At 36.0% G+C, this 18,271-nt stretch overlaps 1 protein-coding gene across 1 annotated transcript; it reads left to right on the forward strand.

Moving 5' to 3' along the window:
* The first annotated feature begins 14,735 nt into the window (after positions 1–14,735).
* Positions 14,736–16,971, forward strand: LOC137573212 (NECAP-like protein CG9132). Its single transcript, XM_068285083.1, has 4 exons — positions 14,736–14,865; positions 15,349–15,745; positions 15,865–16,064; positions 16,139–16,971. The coding sequence occupies exons 1-4, from the start codon at positions 14,783–14,785 to the stop codon at positions 16,188–16,190; spliced, it is 732 nt and encodes a 243-aa protein (XP_068141184.1). The 5' UTR covers positions 14,736–14,782; the 3' UTR covers positions 16,191–16,971.
* The last annotated feature ends 1,300 nt before the right edge of the window (positions 16,972–18,271 follow it).

Consider the following 18,271-nt stretch of genomic DNA (forward strand, 5'->3'; position numbering starts at 1 on the left):
TATAATATATTTATTTAAGAATTTAGATATTATGACAATTTGTTATTAATAAAGATTGTTTCACTTACCAATCATGTGGGGGGAGGGAATTTGGGCTGTGGGGCATCTAGTCTAGATGATTGCTTGAAATTGATTTGACATTTTTTTTGTGTTTTAAATTTCTGTTTAAACTTTTTTCCACTGAACATGAAAAGTTTTTCGGTGGCAGGTGTGTACACTCTGCCCACATCCCACTTCCCACTGGCAAACCCATCGGTCTGCCCTCCCTCTCCCTTTTCACCATCACCCCCTTCCTTCATCATTCCAACCAATATACTGAGACGGACACGCAAACAAACAAACACATAGATACACATTGCTGACTTGTCAATCAACATTTTGTTGTTGTTTCTCTCTTCTCTTTTAACTACAAATGTTAACAATGGAGAGTGGACAGATTGCCTTATGGGGCATACTGTTAAATCACTCCACACCCCCCCCCCCTGTCCTGCCACCATCCCTCACTCACTTCGACAACCTCTGCCCCATCACACCACAATAACCATCATATTGAAAATCAAAGTTAAATCAAATCAAAATGTTGTCAATGCTGCGGCTGTTGCTGTTGTTGTTGCTGCTGCTGGGCGGGGTAAATGTATTTTCTTGAATTATATGACGAGAGGGTTAACAACAATAATAAAAGAGAAGAAGAATAATAATAATAAAGAATTTCTTAGGTTCCCGGAATGCTAAGAGGAGGCATACATACATATGTGTGTGTGTGTGTGTGTGTGTGTGTAGTGTGTAGTAGTAGTCATCATTGATGCAACGGTTTCTCGAGATCCTCTACAATGGGAGGCGACGCAATGTTGTTGCTGCCGTTGTTGAGTAACCAACCTTCTTTTTCCTCTAGTTTCTTTCTTTTTTTCTATGATTGACACTATTTATGTGCGGATTGACAAGACAGTTTCCAACATACACATCAACCTACGCAAATACACTGAGAGAAAAAGAATCAAAGCTCAAATTGTCTGATTAGCTTTATTTGGGCTAAAACAAGTTGAGAATTACAACATAATAAACAGAGATTGGGTAAGAATTGAATCCAAAAACAAATATTATTCATTACTCGAAATGGAAAAATGATTGATGGGAATCCAACCAATTGGTAACTGAAACTAAAATGACGATTTCTCTCAGTGTAGGCGTAGGTACATACATACATACACATGCATATATGAGAAAGTAATTGTTTTGCTCGAGTTGAAATTGATTTTTTTTTTCCATTTACTTTCTTTCATGCCCGACTTGGCACCGCTCTTGCTTCTGTTCGTATAGGGCTGCGGCTTCTGTCCCTCTGTCCTCAGTCAGTCCCTCATCGGGGTCGGCTAGGCATTTTCCTTTTGTCTTGTTTAACCTTTCAATTTTCTTTTGGCTATGCTACAAGTTGTTTTCAGTTGTGTCTAAGTCGGCCGCCAACGCCGACGCCGGCATCCTTCTTGGTCATGTGTGTGTGTGTGCGTGTGTGTGTGTGTGTATATTGACATATCTTTCATGTCTTCATTCTTTCAATGTTGATCATTGCCGGGATAATCCTTCTTTTTAGCTGCAGTAACTTTCCAAGTAATTGAAAATTGGGCCTAGGCGTCTGACAGTCTACTTTGGCTGCTCCTCAATTTCGATTTCCATTTGTATCTCAGGCTACTTAGGACCCTCTTTCTCTCTCTTTCTCTATTACTATGTATGGGAGATTTTGGATGTCCAAACAATGCACCCGTTGAAAGCAACATTGGCATATTGAGATGAATTGTTTCTTTCCCTTTCTCTTCTCCCTCTTTTTGTTTTCTTGATTTCCATCGTCTTTCAAATGTTTCGTATTTCAATCTTGAGGAATCTTTCAGCAGCTGTTTTGGGCCTGGTCCTGGTTATCCAACAGTTCTGTAGCCCACTTTTCGGGGATAGAAAATGTGACAAAACCATGAGAGAGGCAAACGAAACCAAAGATCTTTAATCGCCAAACGATCTGTGTTTATTGATCCGCCCATTACACTTAGGCAACGCCTTGGCCTAATTGAGTTTGCGTGGCAACTGGAAAAGGTCAAAAGATGCAGATTAGATTACAAAATGATTTTTAAAAACCTAAAAAGTGTAACATGAACTTGTTATAATAACATTGTGCAACAGATAGAAGAAAAATGAATGAAGCAAGTAAGTCGTCTCGTCGACTTGGGTATACCATACACCTGGTGAAACAAATATTTCAAATTTCGAAGACCAAATGTATGTCTATTAAATTGTTTTTACATGTCTTATACTATGTGCTATCTCGCTTACTCTACAAACACACGAGCACTCTAGCGCCTCTACTAGCCAACGTCCAATTCTGGCCTTGTGGACCGCGTAGTAAAATACGTTCATACGCATATTTTACATGTTTCTAGTCCGATTTCAATCAAATTTGATGGTTTGGTAGAAATAGATAAGATAAATTAGTCTGCCAAATTTAAATGCGATAGTCAAAAAACTAAAGGAGGAAATCGTTTTTTTCTAAATTATGGAGGCGGAAGTGGGCGTGGCAAAATGTGAAAATATCTAAATTCTCTGCGCATACTATGCCAGTATACTACTAAATTTGGTGACTTTAGCTTTGTTAGTTTTTGATAAAATCAGTTTTGTTTAATTTACGGGGGCGGAAGTGGGCGTGGCAAAATGTTTAAATAGCCAATATCTGCGCGTCTATTAAGCTAGTCTACATACTAAATTTGATGTCGGTAGCTATCATAGTTTTTAAGGAAATCACTTTTATGTAAATTCCGGGGGCGGAAGGGGGCGTGGCAAAAAGTTTAAACAATTAGTTTCTGCGCGCTAACTAACCGAGCATATAAACCAAATTTGATGTCTCTAGCTATTATACTTTTTAAGAAAAACAGTTTTGTGTGATTCCTGGGGGCGTAAGGGGGCGTGGCAAAAAGTTTGAACAGTTAATTTCTGCGCACTTACTAATCGGGTATACAAACTAAATTTGATGTCTCTAGCTGTCATACTTTTTAAGAAAAACAGTTTTGTGTGATTCCTGGGGGCGTGGCCGAAATTCCAATTAATGCTGAACATGTGCATACTACACGAGTATACATACCAAATTTGGTGGCTCTAGCTCTTATAGTCTCCGAGATCTGCGTGTTCATACAGACGGACGGACGGACGGACGGACAGACGGACATGGCTAGATCGACTCGGCTGTTGATCCTGATCAAGAATATATATACTTTATAGGGTCGGAGAAGCTTCCTTCTGCCTGTTACATACATTTTGGCGACTTTAATATACCATTTCACCCTATGGGTGTATGGTATAAAAAGCGGGACAGAGGATGAGCTAAATGCTTTTAGATCCTTTAAGACTAATGACAAGTGTCAGAAAAAGAGGCTAATCCACAGAATAAACATATTATTAACTCTTTCTTTAGTTAGCCAAATAGTTGGTAGCATTTCTTAGTATCAAAGAAAGATCAGCCTTATATAATCTTACCTTTATTTACCTACAGAGTAGTATTTTTACAATTGACCCCTTACAATTTATTGAATTAAACTTGTAAATACAAATTCCATTAATGAAACAATGAAAAAACTAAATAAACACTTTATTCAAACAGTTTTTTTCCAAGAAAATTTCATTCAACATTTATATTTACATGGAATTTCCTTTTTTTCCCCTCCAAAAGCTCATTGTAATCCCCTGGACGGATGGATGGATGGTTGGCATGGAGGGAGGGAAGAGAAAAATAACATTAGGCAAATGATTAAACAAATCATTGACATGGACTGCCTTCGATTTACCGAAAGAAATCAATCAAGAACGGAAACAAGCCACCAAAAAAATAAACCGAAAACCCACTAAAACCAACTAAGCCCGGTAAAACCGACTAGCCAAGTTTAAGGGCGACCACCCTGGGCGAGACGCAGCTAGAGAGCAAAGCAGATGCAGAGGTGATGGTCTGTGGGTCTAAGGAGAGATAGGGGGGAAGTAAAGCTGCAACCGGTCGTTGGTACCGGGATGTCTGCAGTTCGATTTTGAGGCTAAAAAAAATGTTATTGGAGTTGAAGCTGAAACTGAAGTCGGAGTTTCTCTTCGCCTCCCTCTCTCTCTCTCTCGTTGGATACCACGCTGTGCCGCTTATTAATGACACACAATTTTTGTATCATTTACGGGTCACAATAATGTTTTCGGTTAACTTTTCGTGGCGTTGCACAGAAGCGCATTCTGCTCTTTAAGCTGCTGACCAGGCTGACTCCAAGCCCCGCCAACTGCATGCCCGTGGATGGATGGAGCATACAGTGGCCCAAGTTCGATAATTTATTATGCGAGAAATCTTATTCACGTGACTTATTTGCTTTTGAAAGCCGAGCAAACGATCGCCGAGCCACACAAGAATCAGAACAACAACAACAACAATCCATACAATCATAAGTATATAGGGACTCGAAGGCCTGGAATTCGATTTGAAACTGGAATGGGATGGCAGTTTGGGATCAGATCAAACATGACTCACACACCCTAGAGAGACAGAGAGAGAGTGAGCGAGAGAGAGACAATAATGGGGGAGTGGAGGGGGGGAACTATGAGATCGAAATGGCGGTGTGACTTGATGTGGGTCTGCAAACAAGTTAAAGAATGCGAAAATTTTGCCTCAAAGTCTAGTGACAAAAGCTGTCCCATCAGTTTTTATATATTTCCTAATATCATGATATAGAAAGAAATCGAAAGTTATATACATATGTATTCCATAAGCTTACTTTAAGTCAAAGAATATGAACTCGAGCACTCAAAAATCGACAACTTGAGTGCTTTGTCAATCTTTTTTCTTCCCTTTTTTGTTATGATTCTCAACTAGTTCTAGCATTGATTGTAAAGTAATATAGCAATGTCTGCTGATTATAGAAATCGAATCATCTTGTTTGGTAAGACTAAACTCGATGCGTTTAAAAACCAAATATCGCACAAGTTTGAAAATATTGAAAAATATTATTTTTAAAAGAAAATGTTGCTATCTCCCTTGCTCTCCTTCTTTCCTTTCGTTTTAAAGTTTTTGTTTTTAAAACTTTTCCAATATGAACTATATAATTAATGGAATTAGTTTTAGATCTTAGATTATATATAATTTATAAACGAATTTCATTCAAATAGTAAGAGAGTATTAAATATTTCACCTTGCTTTGAGTTCTTTTTGTAACTTTTACTTTTCTTTTTCCTTTTGCACTTTTTGCTTTGCTTTGGGTTTAATTTATTTTCATTTGGGGCCGCGTGCGATTTTTATGCTCATTTTTGTCGAAGACATTTAATGATCGCATATAATTTGAGAATGCGAATGCGAATGCGTGTCCAGGTCCAGTCCAGTTCTCCCCTCTTCACCTTGACCCCCACCATTATGATACGTCACCCCCCTTCCCGACACACACAACCATCGGTGGTGGTGCTCATAATTTTATGGGTAGCAAAATACACTGGCAAAATTTATGCACATTCCAGTTTTTAGACTTCAGCCCTTCATACCTGTGATCTGCTCTCTCTCTCTCTGTGTCTCTATCTCCCTCTGTGCACAGTATAACAAAGACAATTTGCATACCAACAACAACAACTACAACAACAAAATGCAAGGACGGCAGCAAGTTAAAGAAGAAAAAAAAGTGGGCACTAAAAAGGAACCGCTGCCCCGTTGCGCTGTTGGAGCTCTTAACAAATTTGTTCAACTCTCGGCCAACACGCCCAGAAAACACAAGCAAACAGAGTGTGTGTGTGTGTGTGTGAAAGCAGGAGAGGGAGCGATAAGGAATGCCTGGATCCAGGTTCCAGATCCCCAACCCCACCCCCGACATCTAATTACGGACGCGTGCAGGGGTCGCCTTACGGTTTGCTCTGTTGCCGTTTTTTCTTCGACTTCGATCTGTTTCGTTACGCTTCTGGTTTTTGGTTTCTTTTCACTTCTGCGCTCTGCGGTGACAACATGAAAGGCAACAGAAAAAACAAAAAGAAAAAATCCAAAAAAAAACCAAAAAAAAAAAACATCTAAAAGGCCATGCCGCAACGGCAACAGCAATGGCAACGCCTTGGCTAAGCTGGGTCAATCAGCCAAAAGAAACGCACACACACACACACGCACACAAAATCACAGAGAGAAAGACAGAGAAAGACGGAGAGAGAGAACCTTAAAGATAAACACAGGCTGGGAGAAAGAGAGAGAGAGAGAGAGAGAGAGAGAAAGATGACTAGGTGCGGCTTACAAACAGAATCTTAAACAAAATAAAGAACTTTAATCAAAATTTGTTGTTATTTCTGTTGTTGTTGTTGTTGTTGCAGTGCAGTGCAGTAGCTGCATAAGAGGATGAAGAAATAACCAACAACAACAACAACAACAACAACAATTGGGGAGCGGTGGCCCTTAAGTGAAAGTCTTTGTCATTCATCAAGTCACTCTTCCCCATTCCCTCTCCCCCCTTTTGACATGTCAAAATAATAAAGACTCACAATATAAACATAAATTTGACACGATATTTTCCAGGATCAACAAAACAATTGAACAATTTTTCAAGTTTTCCTTTCAACTAAAGAAAAATTTAGAAACTTAAAGAACTTTTCCAATTTGTCTGAGTTTAATTTAAAAAATAATTGATCTAACTAAGCTTTGCATAAAGATTTGAAAATTTCAATCAAAGCGTTTCAAATTTGTTTCCTTCTACTCCAATTAACTCTAGGATTGTATGCATTTCTTTTCATTGTGATTCCCAACTAGTTTTAACAATGATTTCGGCCATTTCAATTATGGATTTCTTAAATAAAGTCTGCAGATAGTATATAGAACTTGACCAAGACACCTAGCTAACTTTTCTTAAACTTTCCATAGAAAAATTGAATTTTGACCTAGCCAAAACGCAAGAAATTTTCATTTTCTACCTCAGTTTGCAAATCAAAACTTTATATATATTTTTAACATTGTGAATTTCGAATTGAAATTCCCATTCTTCTTTTGTCTAATAGAAAATGTTTTCAAAGGGTTTTCAAACAAGATTAATTGAAGTCGTTTTAAGGAATTCTCAAAATGGAAATGTTCGATTTGATAAAAGACTATATCTTCATATGATATATACACATGTTTTCTTTGGATATTTATACGAAAAGTTCAATTAGTTGTAAAGAAGTTTACCAACATCTAAATGTCTATATCTTTGAGAATAAACTTTGATCTAAAATTAAATAGAATTTCTAATTTGCTTGTCTTTTGGTCTAGTTTGGACTGGGGTTGGGTACATTCAGGGACCACCCTAGGGAAAATTAGTTCAATATCCGGTCAACTTCCGCGTGTAAGTCCTGTATACGAAATCTTTGTTTCGAGTCCACAGCTTCCGTCAGGTGACATCAAGTGTTTTGCGCAATGAATTGGACATTCTTCATGCTAAACGACCGCACACAGGAAAAGTCGAGCTACCGGATTTCGCCTCCGCCTCCAAAAAATCACAAAAAAATCGAATTGAGGGAAAAAAAAAAAAGTAGACACAGATAGAGTACAAGACAAATGGAATCGCAGAGACACAATGTGTGTGCCCCGAAGATCCGATGACTTCCTGTGAGCCTGAACCAGGGGACAGCCGACCAGAGACCAGAGTTCGAATTGTTCATTGTTTGTGGCCCCCTGTGATAATTGGTTGGTAATGGTTAATTTATGATGCTAAGAAGCAGCGATCCACCTGATTGTCAAACGGTGAGAGAGTGAGTGACCTTTGGCCAGCCAGCCAGCCAGATGACTTGATGATGACCATTTGAAGACCAGTTGCAGCCGCGCTGGCAATTGTTGCCCAGTTGACAGCGGGCACATAAATTATCTCACGAAATGAATTGGCTGCGATCGGCCCAACTCGAATCCACGGTTTTTTTTCTTTTTGAAATCATTGTTATCTGTCGCAGCAAAGAAATGTGGAAAATTAGAAAAATGAATTAGTGATCAAGTTGGAAATGTAAAGCTAACTAAAAGGAAATCTAGATTCGACTAGGGGAATACCCACTGAAATTTCATTTCATGTAAGTATATGTTTTCATGATCTGTTCATCTCCAAAATATCTTTCCAGGGTATCGAATATACATGTATATCCCCCCTCCATCTCTCATTCTACCCATTTGCCTATGATTTCTTTCAACATTTTTCTTTTTCTTTCATAGAAAGAAAGAAAAGTAGCATAAAAATGCTGCCACAACCACTGGACGCATTTTTCCATACAATATTTTCATTTTCAATTCATTAATTCCAACGTTTTTTTTTTTTTTTTTTTTTTTTTGGATATGATAATCATCATGGGGTGTCCCAGAGAAATGGTATTGGAGTTGGAGTCGGAGTCGAATCGAGAGAGTCGGTAGCCAAGTTCGATGTGTGTTTTAATATCCGTTTTATTGCCATTGAATTAGCTGGCCTTTGTCAGCATTTTAGGGATCTTAATTTATATATATGAGTAGCAATGAGCGTGACTCCATAACGAGCACGGCTTCCTGGCCCCTGTCCCTGCCCTGCCCCTGCCCCCTGCCCCAGTCCCCTGCTCCTTGATAGCACCACATCAGGCCACACGACCTCTGGCAGATGCAAAAGGTCAAATACATATACACACACAAACACTCACTCACACAGACACTGGGAGAGGGCAAACTAATCCGAAATGATGGCCGCCCTGCCAGACTGACTGTCGTCGTTGTCGTCGTTGTTGTTGTTGTTGTTGTTGTTGTTGTCCTCCTGCTACTCCTGCCCCCATCTCCCTTTCCTATTCCGCCTGCTGCTCCTCGTTCTCGACCAAAAACAATTATAGTTACTCATAAAAAAAAAAGAACACGAAGAATAAAGCGAACCCGGTGAATAGGTAGCAAGAGGAAGCGAGAGGAAGTCAAGGCATAAAAAATAGTTGGACGCAACTCAATTCGTCGCGGGCGGCGGTCCAGGACGTGCAAAAAACAACAACATTTTCATGTGCATAGAGTGAGGGGGCAAAGGCAGGGACAGGAACACAAGCAGGACGGGAAGGCAGGCGGACATGCGTGCCCAATGATTGTCCTCAATAATTTGGCATTTTTATCCTTCTTCCATCGATTGCCTTAAGGAAGTAGTTTCCCTTTTTTTCAATTAGATGCCTCATTACATAATAGATTGAAAGTAGCTGACCAAGAATTGAAATCCAAACTTTTTATTAAGTCGAGTCTAGAAATATAAAAGAAATTTCTAACAATCATTAAATTTAGACGTTCTCACTAGTACTAAGACTTTAGAATACATTTCAAAATAGCATAGAAATCAATTGTTGACTTAATGACTGCCATTAAGGACATATAAAGGATAATTGAAATCGGCCGACTAGAACTAGAACTAGAACTATATTTTGAAATTTGTTTGTCTAACTAGAAACTAAAACTAATAAATATACAATAAAATGAAGTAAGTAAGTCGTCTCACCTACTTAGGTGACACCAGTAAAGCAAATATTTCAATTATATCTCGCCCGCTCAAGCATACGAGCACCCTAGCGCCCCCATCAGCCAACGGGCAACTCCGGCCTTATGGAAAAACGTTTATATGCATAACTCGACAATTTTCTGTCCGATTTTAATCAAATTTGGTTTTTTGCTATTAGTATCAAATTTAAGTGTAGCAAATTTGATTGCACAGGGTGGAAAAATGCGGGAGATAATCGAGTTTTTTCAAATTACGGGGGCGGAAAAGGGCGTGGCAAAATCTTTGCACACACATTATGTGCGCATTTACTAAGCAAATATACCTACCAAATATGGTGTCTCTAGCTAGAATGGTTTTTGAGATAAACGCTTTTTTTAAATTGCGGGGGCGGAAAGGGGCGTGCCAAAAATTTGAAATAAACTTGAACACTTTACATACTACACGAGTCTACATGACAAATTTGGTGGCTCTAGCTTTTACAATCTCCGAGATCTAGGTGTTCATACAGACAAGGCTAGATCGCCTCGGCTATTGATCCTGATCAAGAATATATATACTTTATGGGGTCGGAGAAGCTTCCTTCTGCCTGTTACATACATTTTGGCGACTTTAATATACCATTTCACCCTAAGGGTGTATGGTAAAAAAAACACTAAGTAATATTTAATGAATTTATCTCATAAAGTTTCTTAAATTTAGCTTAATTTTTTTGGTTACCCAAATGTGAACAGGAAAACAAAAAGTTATGATTCTTTTTTAGACTTTTTTTGAAAAATACATTTTTGGTTAATCTTCGCGTTTTCCAGACTGCATTTTGGGCAATTCTAACCGATTTCATAGAATTATATCTAAGACTAATCGCAATTTAATGTATTCCTCAAATGGCATCAAATTCACATCCGATAAATGAAAAAATTAATTTCGATCCTATTTTTGGAAAAAAAATTGATATTTTGCTGAATTAGAGGAAACAAATTTGAAAGACTTTATTCTAACTTGAAAATAATGACATGACTTTTTCAAATACTCCGAAATTTGATCAAAATATCAACTCAATTGGCCGATTAGAACTTGTGATTAGAGTTAGATTAAATTAGATTGGAAATTTGAGTCTCCATGGAAAAGATAATATTAGCATGAATTAAATTAACAATATTATTATATTATTATAAACTTATTAAAATGAGATATCACATAAGATATCGAAATCGATAATAATCAAAGTTCCAAGTTTTAAGAATTTGCTGAATATTTCACCTAAAATTTTTGTCTGGAAAATGAACTTCATTTTGGAAAATTTAATGAATATTGAATAAAAACTAGTTGTAAGTTACTCAGAGTTCTATTGGCTTATTTTTAGTTAATATCTACAAATAACATAAACATTTTGATTAAACAATTCATTTGCTTGTTAGCATTTGAGAGAAGTGCCAAAAGTGGCTCAATGATCCTGGCCAAAGCAAATAACCTTAATGTAGAATGGGGACCGAGGAGCAAAAGAGTCCAAATTGCCAAAGCTTTGTGGCCATCATCAGAACACTCGACCTCCTAGAAGAGAGGACTGATCGAACTTCAGCAGACCATCCTAACTTTGATGGGTGAAATTTGCCATTTGGAAGTCGAAGATTGTTTGGAATTACGTTAACTCCTCCTCCGTCAGATTCCATAATATATATGCATATATATTCTTGGTCACAGAAGGGAAGAGTCAATTTTGTAAACAAGTAAATGAAATATCTATCTAGTTTCTGTTTAGAATCGAAACTTAAGAACTTAAGATTTTGCGTATTGTGTTCTTAAAAGTAATATAGTTAAAAAGAAAACAAACTCTTAATGGAAATTTCAAAATTTTTTACTGCTTTAAAGTACTTTCCCTTTAATAAAACATAAAACTGAAAATCAAAGAATATTTCTTTCATTGTCAATGTGAATGAGCATGGAAAAGCAAAAGTAAAGGTTTGGAAAACAAATTTCCTGATGGACAATTGACCAAGGCGAGAACCTGTCAAACAAATAGGGAGATAACAAAGCATTTGGTTCTCCTGATGAGGGGAGGGGGTAGTATTAGGGAAACTGCAGCCATGCAAATTGTTTTAGCCAAAAATGCAATTGAAAGGAAACGACACAAAGCCCAATGCTCACATTGACAATGAATGAGAATACAATAAGGACAATAGACAACAGAAGTAAGAGAAGAGAGAGAGAGAGAGAGAGAATGAGAGAGAAGAGAGGGGGGCACGGGTGAAACAAATTTTGCATGCAAAATATAGCAAACAACATACAAGAATTGGGACTAGAACCAGCAAATACCAATTGAGCCAAAAAGGTGCAGTCTTTTTTTTTCTTTTCTTTTTTTTTTTTTGTATTTAGTTGGAGAAAATTGTGAATGCAAAGAAAATGAGGAAAATTCACTCAAAGGACTTCCACTTGAATGTTTTTGAAAACAATTGAAATGCAACAGCAAATGCAATAATAATAAAAATAAAAATATATATATATATATCTGTGTATAAACAACAACAAGAACACAATCGAAAGGAAGAAAATTCACCTCGTCGTCTTCTTTAAGCCCTCAAACAAATATGTATGTTGTTTGGTTGTTTGTTTGTTTGTTTGTTTGTTTGTATGAATGGCAATGCAGATAGATGGAAACTTCAATCTCTCTACCAATTTTCTGGCTCCTTAGAATGGAAGGATCCAAAAAAAAAAAAAAAAAAATCTAATATAAGGAATAATGGGGTATATCAATGCTGATAAACATTAAAATTGTCATAATTAAATATTAAGTATGTAAAATGGGAATATTGATATCAAATCCAAGTAGAACTCATCCTTGGAGAGGCATTCAAGGATAACGAATTGATCGTGTGTACATATACTTATTTGAGGAACTCTCTTTACATTTTCGTGCAGGGCAACGGAATGTCGGTGTTGTCCTAATAGATTTTTTTATATTTTTAGTTGGTTCGTTCGTTCGTTCCTTCCTTTTATTCCTTCTTTATCTTGGGTTGCCGCCGCCACACTTGATCGACTTCTGACTTGCCGAACAGCTCGCAAAACTGCACAAGAAGAAAAAAAAGAACTAAACAGAGAAAGATATAGAGATAGATAGAGAGTGAGAAAGAGAGAGATGAAGAAAAGAAATAAATTTTGAGATTCTTGTGCGTTTTTTTTTTTTTTTTTTGTTGCACGTTCGCCTTTTGTTGTAGTTATCCTTGCCCCCGTCTTGAATGTAAATAAGTCGCAGATTGAAGATTGAAGATTCCGTCCCGTCAAAGTCGAAATCTCAGTCGATATATGATACAAATTGAAAGCGATGATCTGGAAACGTCGAAATGGAATTGAAAATTGGAAATGGATGAGAACAAAAGGGAATTCATTGAACCGCTGGATATGTACATACATACAAATGTATGTACGTATACGTTAAGCGAATTCAATTGGTCGGATGAATGCATACATTCAGTTTTAGGGGCGGCTAAAATTTGATTGCGTTGAAACGTAATTATAGCAAAATAATAGAAAATAATTATAGAGAATTTGTTATGGTATGCGATGAATCAAATATAAGTACGTAACTTGTATATGTTTTACAATTATTGTTTTAAATATTTTTCCAACTCACTTTGTTATATTTTTCAAGTAAATTTTTGAATGAATGAATTCTTAATTCTTAATATTTTTCCTTATTTTTTTTTACTCCATTCAATAACTAATATTTGAATATTGTAAAAATGTTTCTCCTAAGCCAAACCTTAGCCCTAAAGTAGGCAACAGAAATATGCGCACACACACACACACACACACGCAAATGCATGAAATATGTAATTTCAATTCTTCTTAGCTCGCCCTTTTTGAGGATTTCTCCATCAATTTGTGGCCTGCAAATCAATCAACTTTATTAATTACATGTAATTAAACTTTGATTAAGAGGCAAAATCAAAAGAGAAATTTATATTTGTTTCAAGGTTGTGTGTGTGTGTGTGTGTGTGTTGAAATAAATGCAAATATTTGTTTGCCATTTAAATAATATATATGTATGTATGTATGTATGTATGAGAGAGTCTAGGTGTGTGGGTGAGCGATTGATTTAATGCCCACCCAAAAACACTGGCAAACAAGCAATAACAAAAGAAATCCCAGGAAAGTCATACAAATTAAGAGAGAGAGAGAGACAGAGAGAGAGAGAGAGAGAGAGAGAGAGAGGGAACAAAAAAAAGAGACGACACAGAGGCCACTGAGTTTCAACAAATGGTGGCAAAAGTAGTGCAATTTGTTGTGTTGTTGCAATTTTTGTTTGTCTGTTTAATTAAAGCAATATGTGGCCTCCAGGAATGTTGAGTTAATTGACTCATCTATACTACAAACGAAGCACAAACAAACAAACAATCTCAGACATTTACATACATACATACATGCACACACACACACACACCCAAATCAGTCACACAAAATGGGGGAAACTCCGCAGCGCAGCATTCTGCTGCGCAGTTGAACGCAACTGAATTTTTGGGGGCGTTACCCTAACAGACTCCGCCCCATTCGATGGTACTTTTTTCTTTTACTTTTGCGCAGGGCAAAAGCTGTGTCCATTTCCACCAATGAGAAGCATTGTGGCCATTTCAAAGGGAAAACGCCCACACATTTTCCAAAAACCCAACTACAACAGTGAAAATACTGGGTACAAAAATACAGGTACAGGCTGCGAAAATACAAAAAAAAAAAACATATAAAAAAATGGACTGAGTTTTGAGTTCAACAAATTGTTGGAGTTTTCTGTTCGACTTTGATGTACCCAAAATTTAAAGCATCTTTCAAAAGCAAATGTATGCCTCTGAATCTTATGTTGAGTTTTTTTTTGCACTTTTAAATGCAATTTGAATTAAGTTAAAGTTAAATTATGTGAGAATAATAAAAAACACAATTATTTATGTAGTTTAGAGATCGATCAATTAGTATAATGACATAATTAACAAATTAATAATTTTCTTTTTTATTGTTTTCAATATGCATAATATCATTACCTTAGGAATTGCAATATTTAGCTTTATTTTTCTAATTATTTGTATATACATATATTGCTTAGATTAAAAAAAAAAAAAACAAATTACTTTTAAATCCACGCAATTTATAACGGAAAATGAAATATTGACCCAGTGGCGCCAGTTGCTCATTACTGAGCATATTAGCGCATTTTGAGTCTTCTGAATATCGATATAATATTTGTCGATAGTCGATAACTATCGATTTTTTTACACATAATATCTGGCAGCACTGTTGCAAAATCAGTGTCTGGCAATTTTGTCAATTTGGCTATAAACATGGAATATGAAAGTGTATTAATTGTCAAACCCGAGGTTTTCATATACAAAATACCACCGAGAGCCAGCAATCGAGGCTACAGGTAAGTTAAGATTAAAGGGATTAAACTTTCATTTTCGGATATTAGTAAAAGAAAAACGCCCCCTCAAAACACCCACACGTACACACACACTCGCACGCACACACTGGCAACTCAAGGTTAAAAGGCTCGACTTTGTTTTTGCTGTTGTTTTTGTTATTGGTGCTGTTCTTGTTGCTAATTTAAAGTTCAATTCCAATTGATTTTTTGTTATATTTGTTTTTTTTTTGTATGCATTTCGGTTGTTTTCCAATTCCCAAATTGTTGAACATTTTCACTTACACGTATGCACTAAATGGGAGATAAGTACGCGCGATTCTGTGTGTGTGTGTGTGTGTGTATATTGCATGTGTGTAATTGTTAACTTTCTTTGTTTTCATTTTGATGCTTGGGCGCACAAATTGTTAACAACAGCAACAACAACAATCAACCAATTGTTATTAATTAGTACTGTCTGTTGTTTTTTTTTTTTCTCGTTTCTCGTAGAGCTGCTGATTGGAATCTAAAGGAGCCCACATGGACAGGCCGCATGCGTCTGGTGGCCAAAGGGACCGCCTGCATTTTGAAGCTGGAGGATAAGACCAGCGGTGCACTATTCGCGAATTGCCCCATCGATACATATCCCGGAGTGGCCATTGAAGCTGTTTCGGATAGTTCACGGTATTTTGTCATCCGTGTCCAGGATGATAATGGTCGTTCGGCATTCCTTGGCTTAGGTTTTGGCGATCGTTCCGATTCGTTTGATCTCAATGTCGCACTTCAAGATCATTTTAAATGGGTGAAAAATCAGGAGCAAATTGAAAAGGAGAAAACTGAACCCAAACAGGAATTGGATTTGGGCTTCAAAGAGGGTGAAACCATTAAAATCAATATGCGCATAACGGTAAATTGAAATTGAATTTTTCTTCCCAATAGATATCTATCCTTTTAAGCTTTAAATTTCCATTTTATATAAATAAACATTTTCATATTGATTTTAATCATGTTTCTTTTACAAAACAGAAAAAAGATGGCTCCGAAGGCACTTCACGCACGGGCAAAGGCAAAAGTTCGAGCGGTGTATTGCCACCACCACCGGGTGGCTTGAGCAAAATAGCTCCACCACCAGCACAAACGGCGGCAACTGCAGGTGGAGCCACATCGCCAGCCCATAGAGCGGCTGCTGGTGCTGGATCTGAGTGGACCGATTATGCATCAGCTGGGTAAGTATTAATTTTTGAACTGAATGATTTATTGATTTCTCTGACCATCGCTCGTTCGCCATTTACATTTTCAGTGGCAATCAAGGACAACAGAACACGGCAAATGCCAATTGGGTGCAGTTCTAGGCTAAAAATTCATTGGATTAGAGCCTTCATTTATTGTGTGTTTTAAGGTTCTGTCTCCTCCTATTCAGCATATTAACACCGCCCTCTCCACCACACAACCACTCATCCTGTTTAACTTGTTTTGTTCTCTATACCAAGGAGCTTCGACCAACAACTACATTATAAAACCACTATACGAAAAGAAAGAGAAAAAAGAAAACAACAACAAAAGCATATAGGAAAGCATTAAGAATGTTTAAAACGTTAAAGTTGAAATTTTTTTTTATTTGAATTGTGTTATTAATTTCCTTCACTTTCTCTCTCTCTCTCATATATATATATATATATATATATATCTGTCTATCATACACACTGTCTCTATCTCGCCGTGGCGAGAGAAAATTTAGCGAAAACTATTTAGCCTGGTTGTTAATTGTGTAAAATATTTTATCAAAATTATTATATAAACAAAATGGAATTATTGTAAAACAAGAAGTTAAATATTCAAATTTTTGAGTACTTACACATACACAAACACACACCAACACATACAGACAGACACAGAAACATACTCTCACGCATAGACACATACATGCAAGGACATTCCGCAAAAGATCTATTTAATTTATTGTAAACTTTATCCTCAATGTTTCTCTCAGTTCACACAGACACACACACACACATGCATACACACGCATATATACATTTATATATGCATGTATTTGTAATTTTTATTTAATTTTTTTTTTTTTTTTATATACATATGTACATACATATATAAATAAAAACAAATATATGTATACATTTTGTTTAAAAGCAAAGCACACATGCATAGCAATTAAGTAAATCAAATGAATTATATTAAATACAATGAAAATCATCTACATATATAAATGTATTGAAAGAAACAAAAAACAACTAAATCCATCGGAATTGTTCGGAATTCCGTTTCGTAATTGCTCGAAAGCTTCTACACATTCGTATCCAAGAAAGATGTATTAAAAATGGAAACTTTAAATCGGTTAATTATTCATAGTTCAATTAGTTATTAAGTTGTCAGCGTTTAAAAATTTTACAAAAACACAATTATTAAGTTTTCGACTTGAACTTATCCTTGTTTTTTCATTTTACAAAGCTATGAAAACTCGGATACGTTATTGATTTGAGTAAAAGAAATTGATCAAAACAAAATATACCTACATATATATATGTTTCTGATTCTAGTTGCTTCATTTAGATTCGTTTTTAAGAGAAGTTTCGCAATGGAATTGAGAGCAATCCCATAAACATATATGCATACATATATATATATGAAAACTCAGAACAATTTCCACAGAATATCTCCTTTGCCCAATGCATTCATTCATTTTGGTATATATAATATATCTCCATGTTGTATACACACATATACATACATACATATGTATGTATGTATAAATATACATAAATATATATACAAACGTTTAAACATTTTGTTTCTTTAACCATACTCGGAAATAAAGTCGTTGCTGATTTTGGATCATCTGTGCGCGAAATCATGTTGAATTAATTAATTGTTGGTTAAAAAAACGAAATTATATATATGAATACTATATACTATATATACATATATACCAAATCAAATTAGTTGAAATTTCTTGTTTTTTATCCACCTGAATCAATTTTTAAAATTCTAGTTGCAAATTTATTTTTCAAAATTTTCATTTGTGTGATATTAAAAGTTTTTAGCAACCAGCAAACCCAAAATAAAAAAGATCTATGAAAATTATATTTGTAGTATACATATACATACATATATATATATACATATAACAAAAGATAATGATAATAATATTAAATGAATACGAATGAATAAAACAAACAAATAGCAATGAATTTCAAAGAAATCAAATCAACTTATTTGTATTCCTTTGGGGATATTTTAGGATGTAAGCAAGAAACATCCTTTTGAAACCGGTCTTGGCCATAATCAATCAACATTCTGTCACCCATTTTAATTGGGTCCTTATACACTTTTTCCTGTTTTGTCTTCCTCTTTTATAGCTCCATCATATTTTAGAGGGATGAGGGCGGAACAAAATCATTGACATAAATCCATTTTA

Source organism: Drosophila tropicalis, unplaced genomic scaffold (genome assembly GCF_018151085.1).
Source record: "Drosophila tropicalis isolate 14030-0801.00 unplaced genomic scaffold, ASM1815108v1 contig_4, whole genome shotgun sequence".
Classification (NCBI taxonomy): domain Eukaryota; kingdom Metazoa; phylum Arthropoda; class Insecta; order Diptera; family Drosophilidae; genus Drosophila; species Drosophila tropicalis.

Coding starts and splice junctions, on each gene's coding strand:
- LOC137573212 (XM_068285083.1), top strand. CDS start 14,783: ATGGAATATGAAAGTGTATTAATTGTCAAACCCGAGGTTTTCATATAC. Junction 14,866..15,348: donor GCCAGCAATCGAGGCTACAG/GTAAGTTAAGAT, acceptor CGTTTCTCGTAG/AGCTGCTGATTGGAATCTAA. Junction 15,746..15,864: donor AAATCAATATGCGCATAACG/GTAAATTGAAAT, acceptor TTTACAAAACAG/AAAAAAGATGGCTCCGAAGG.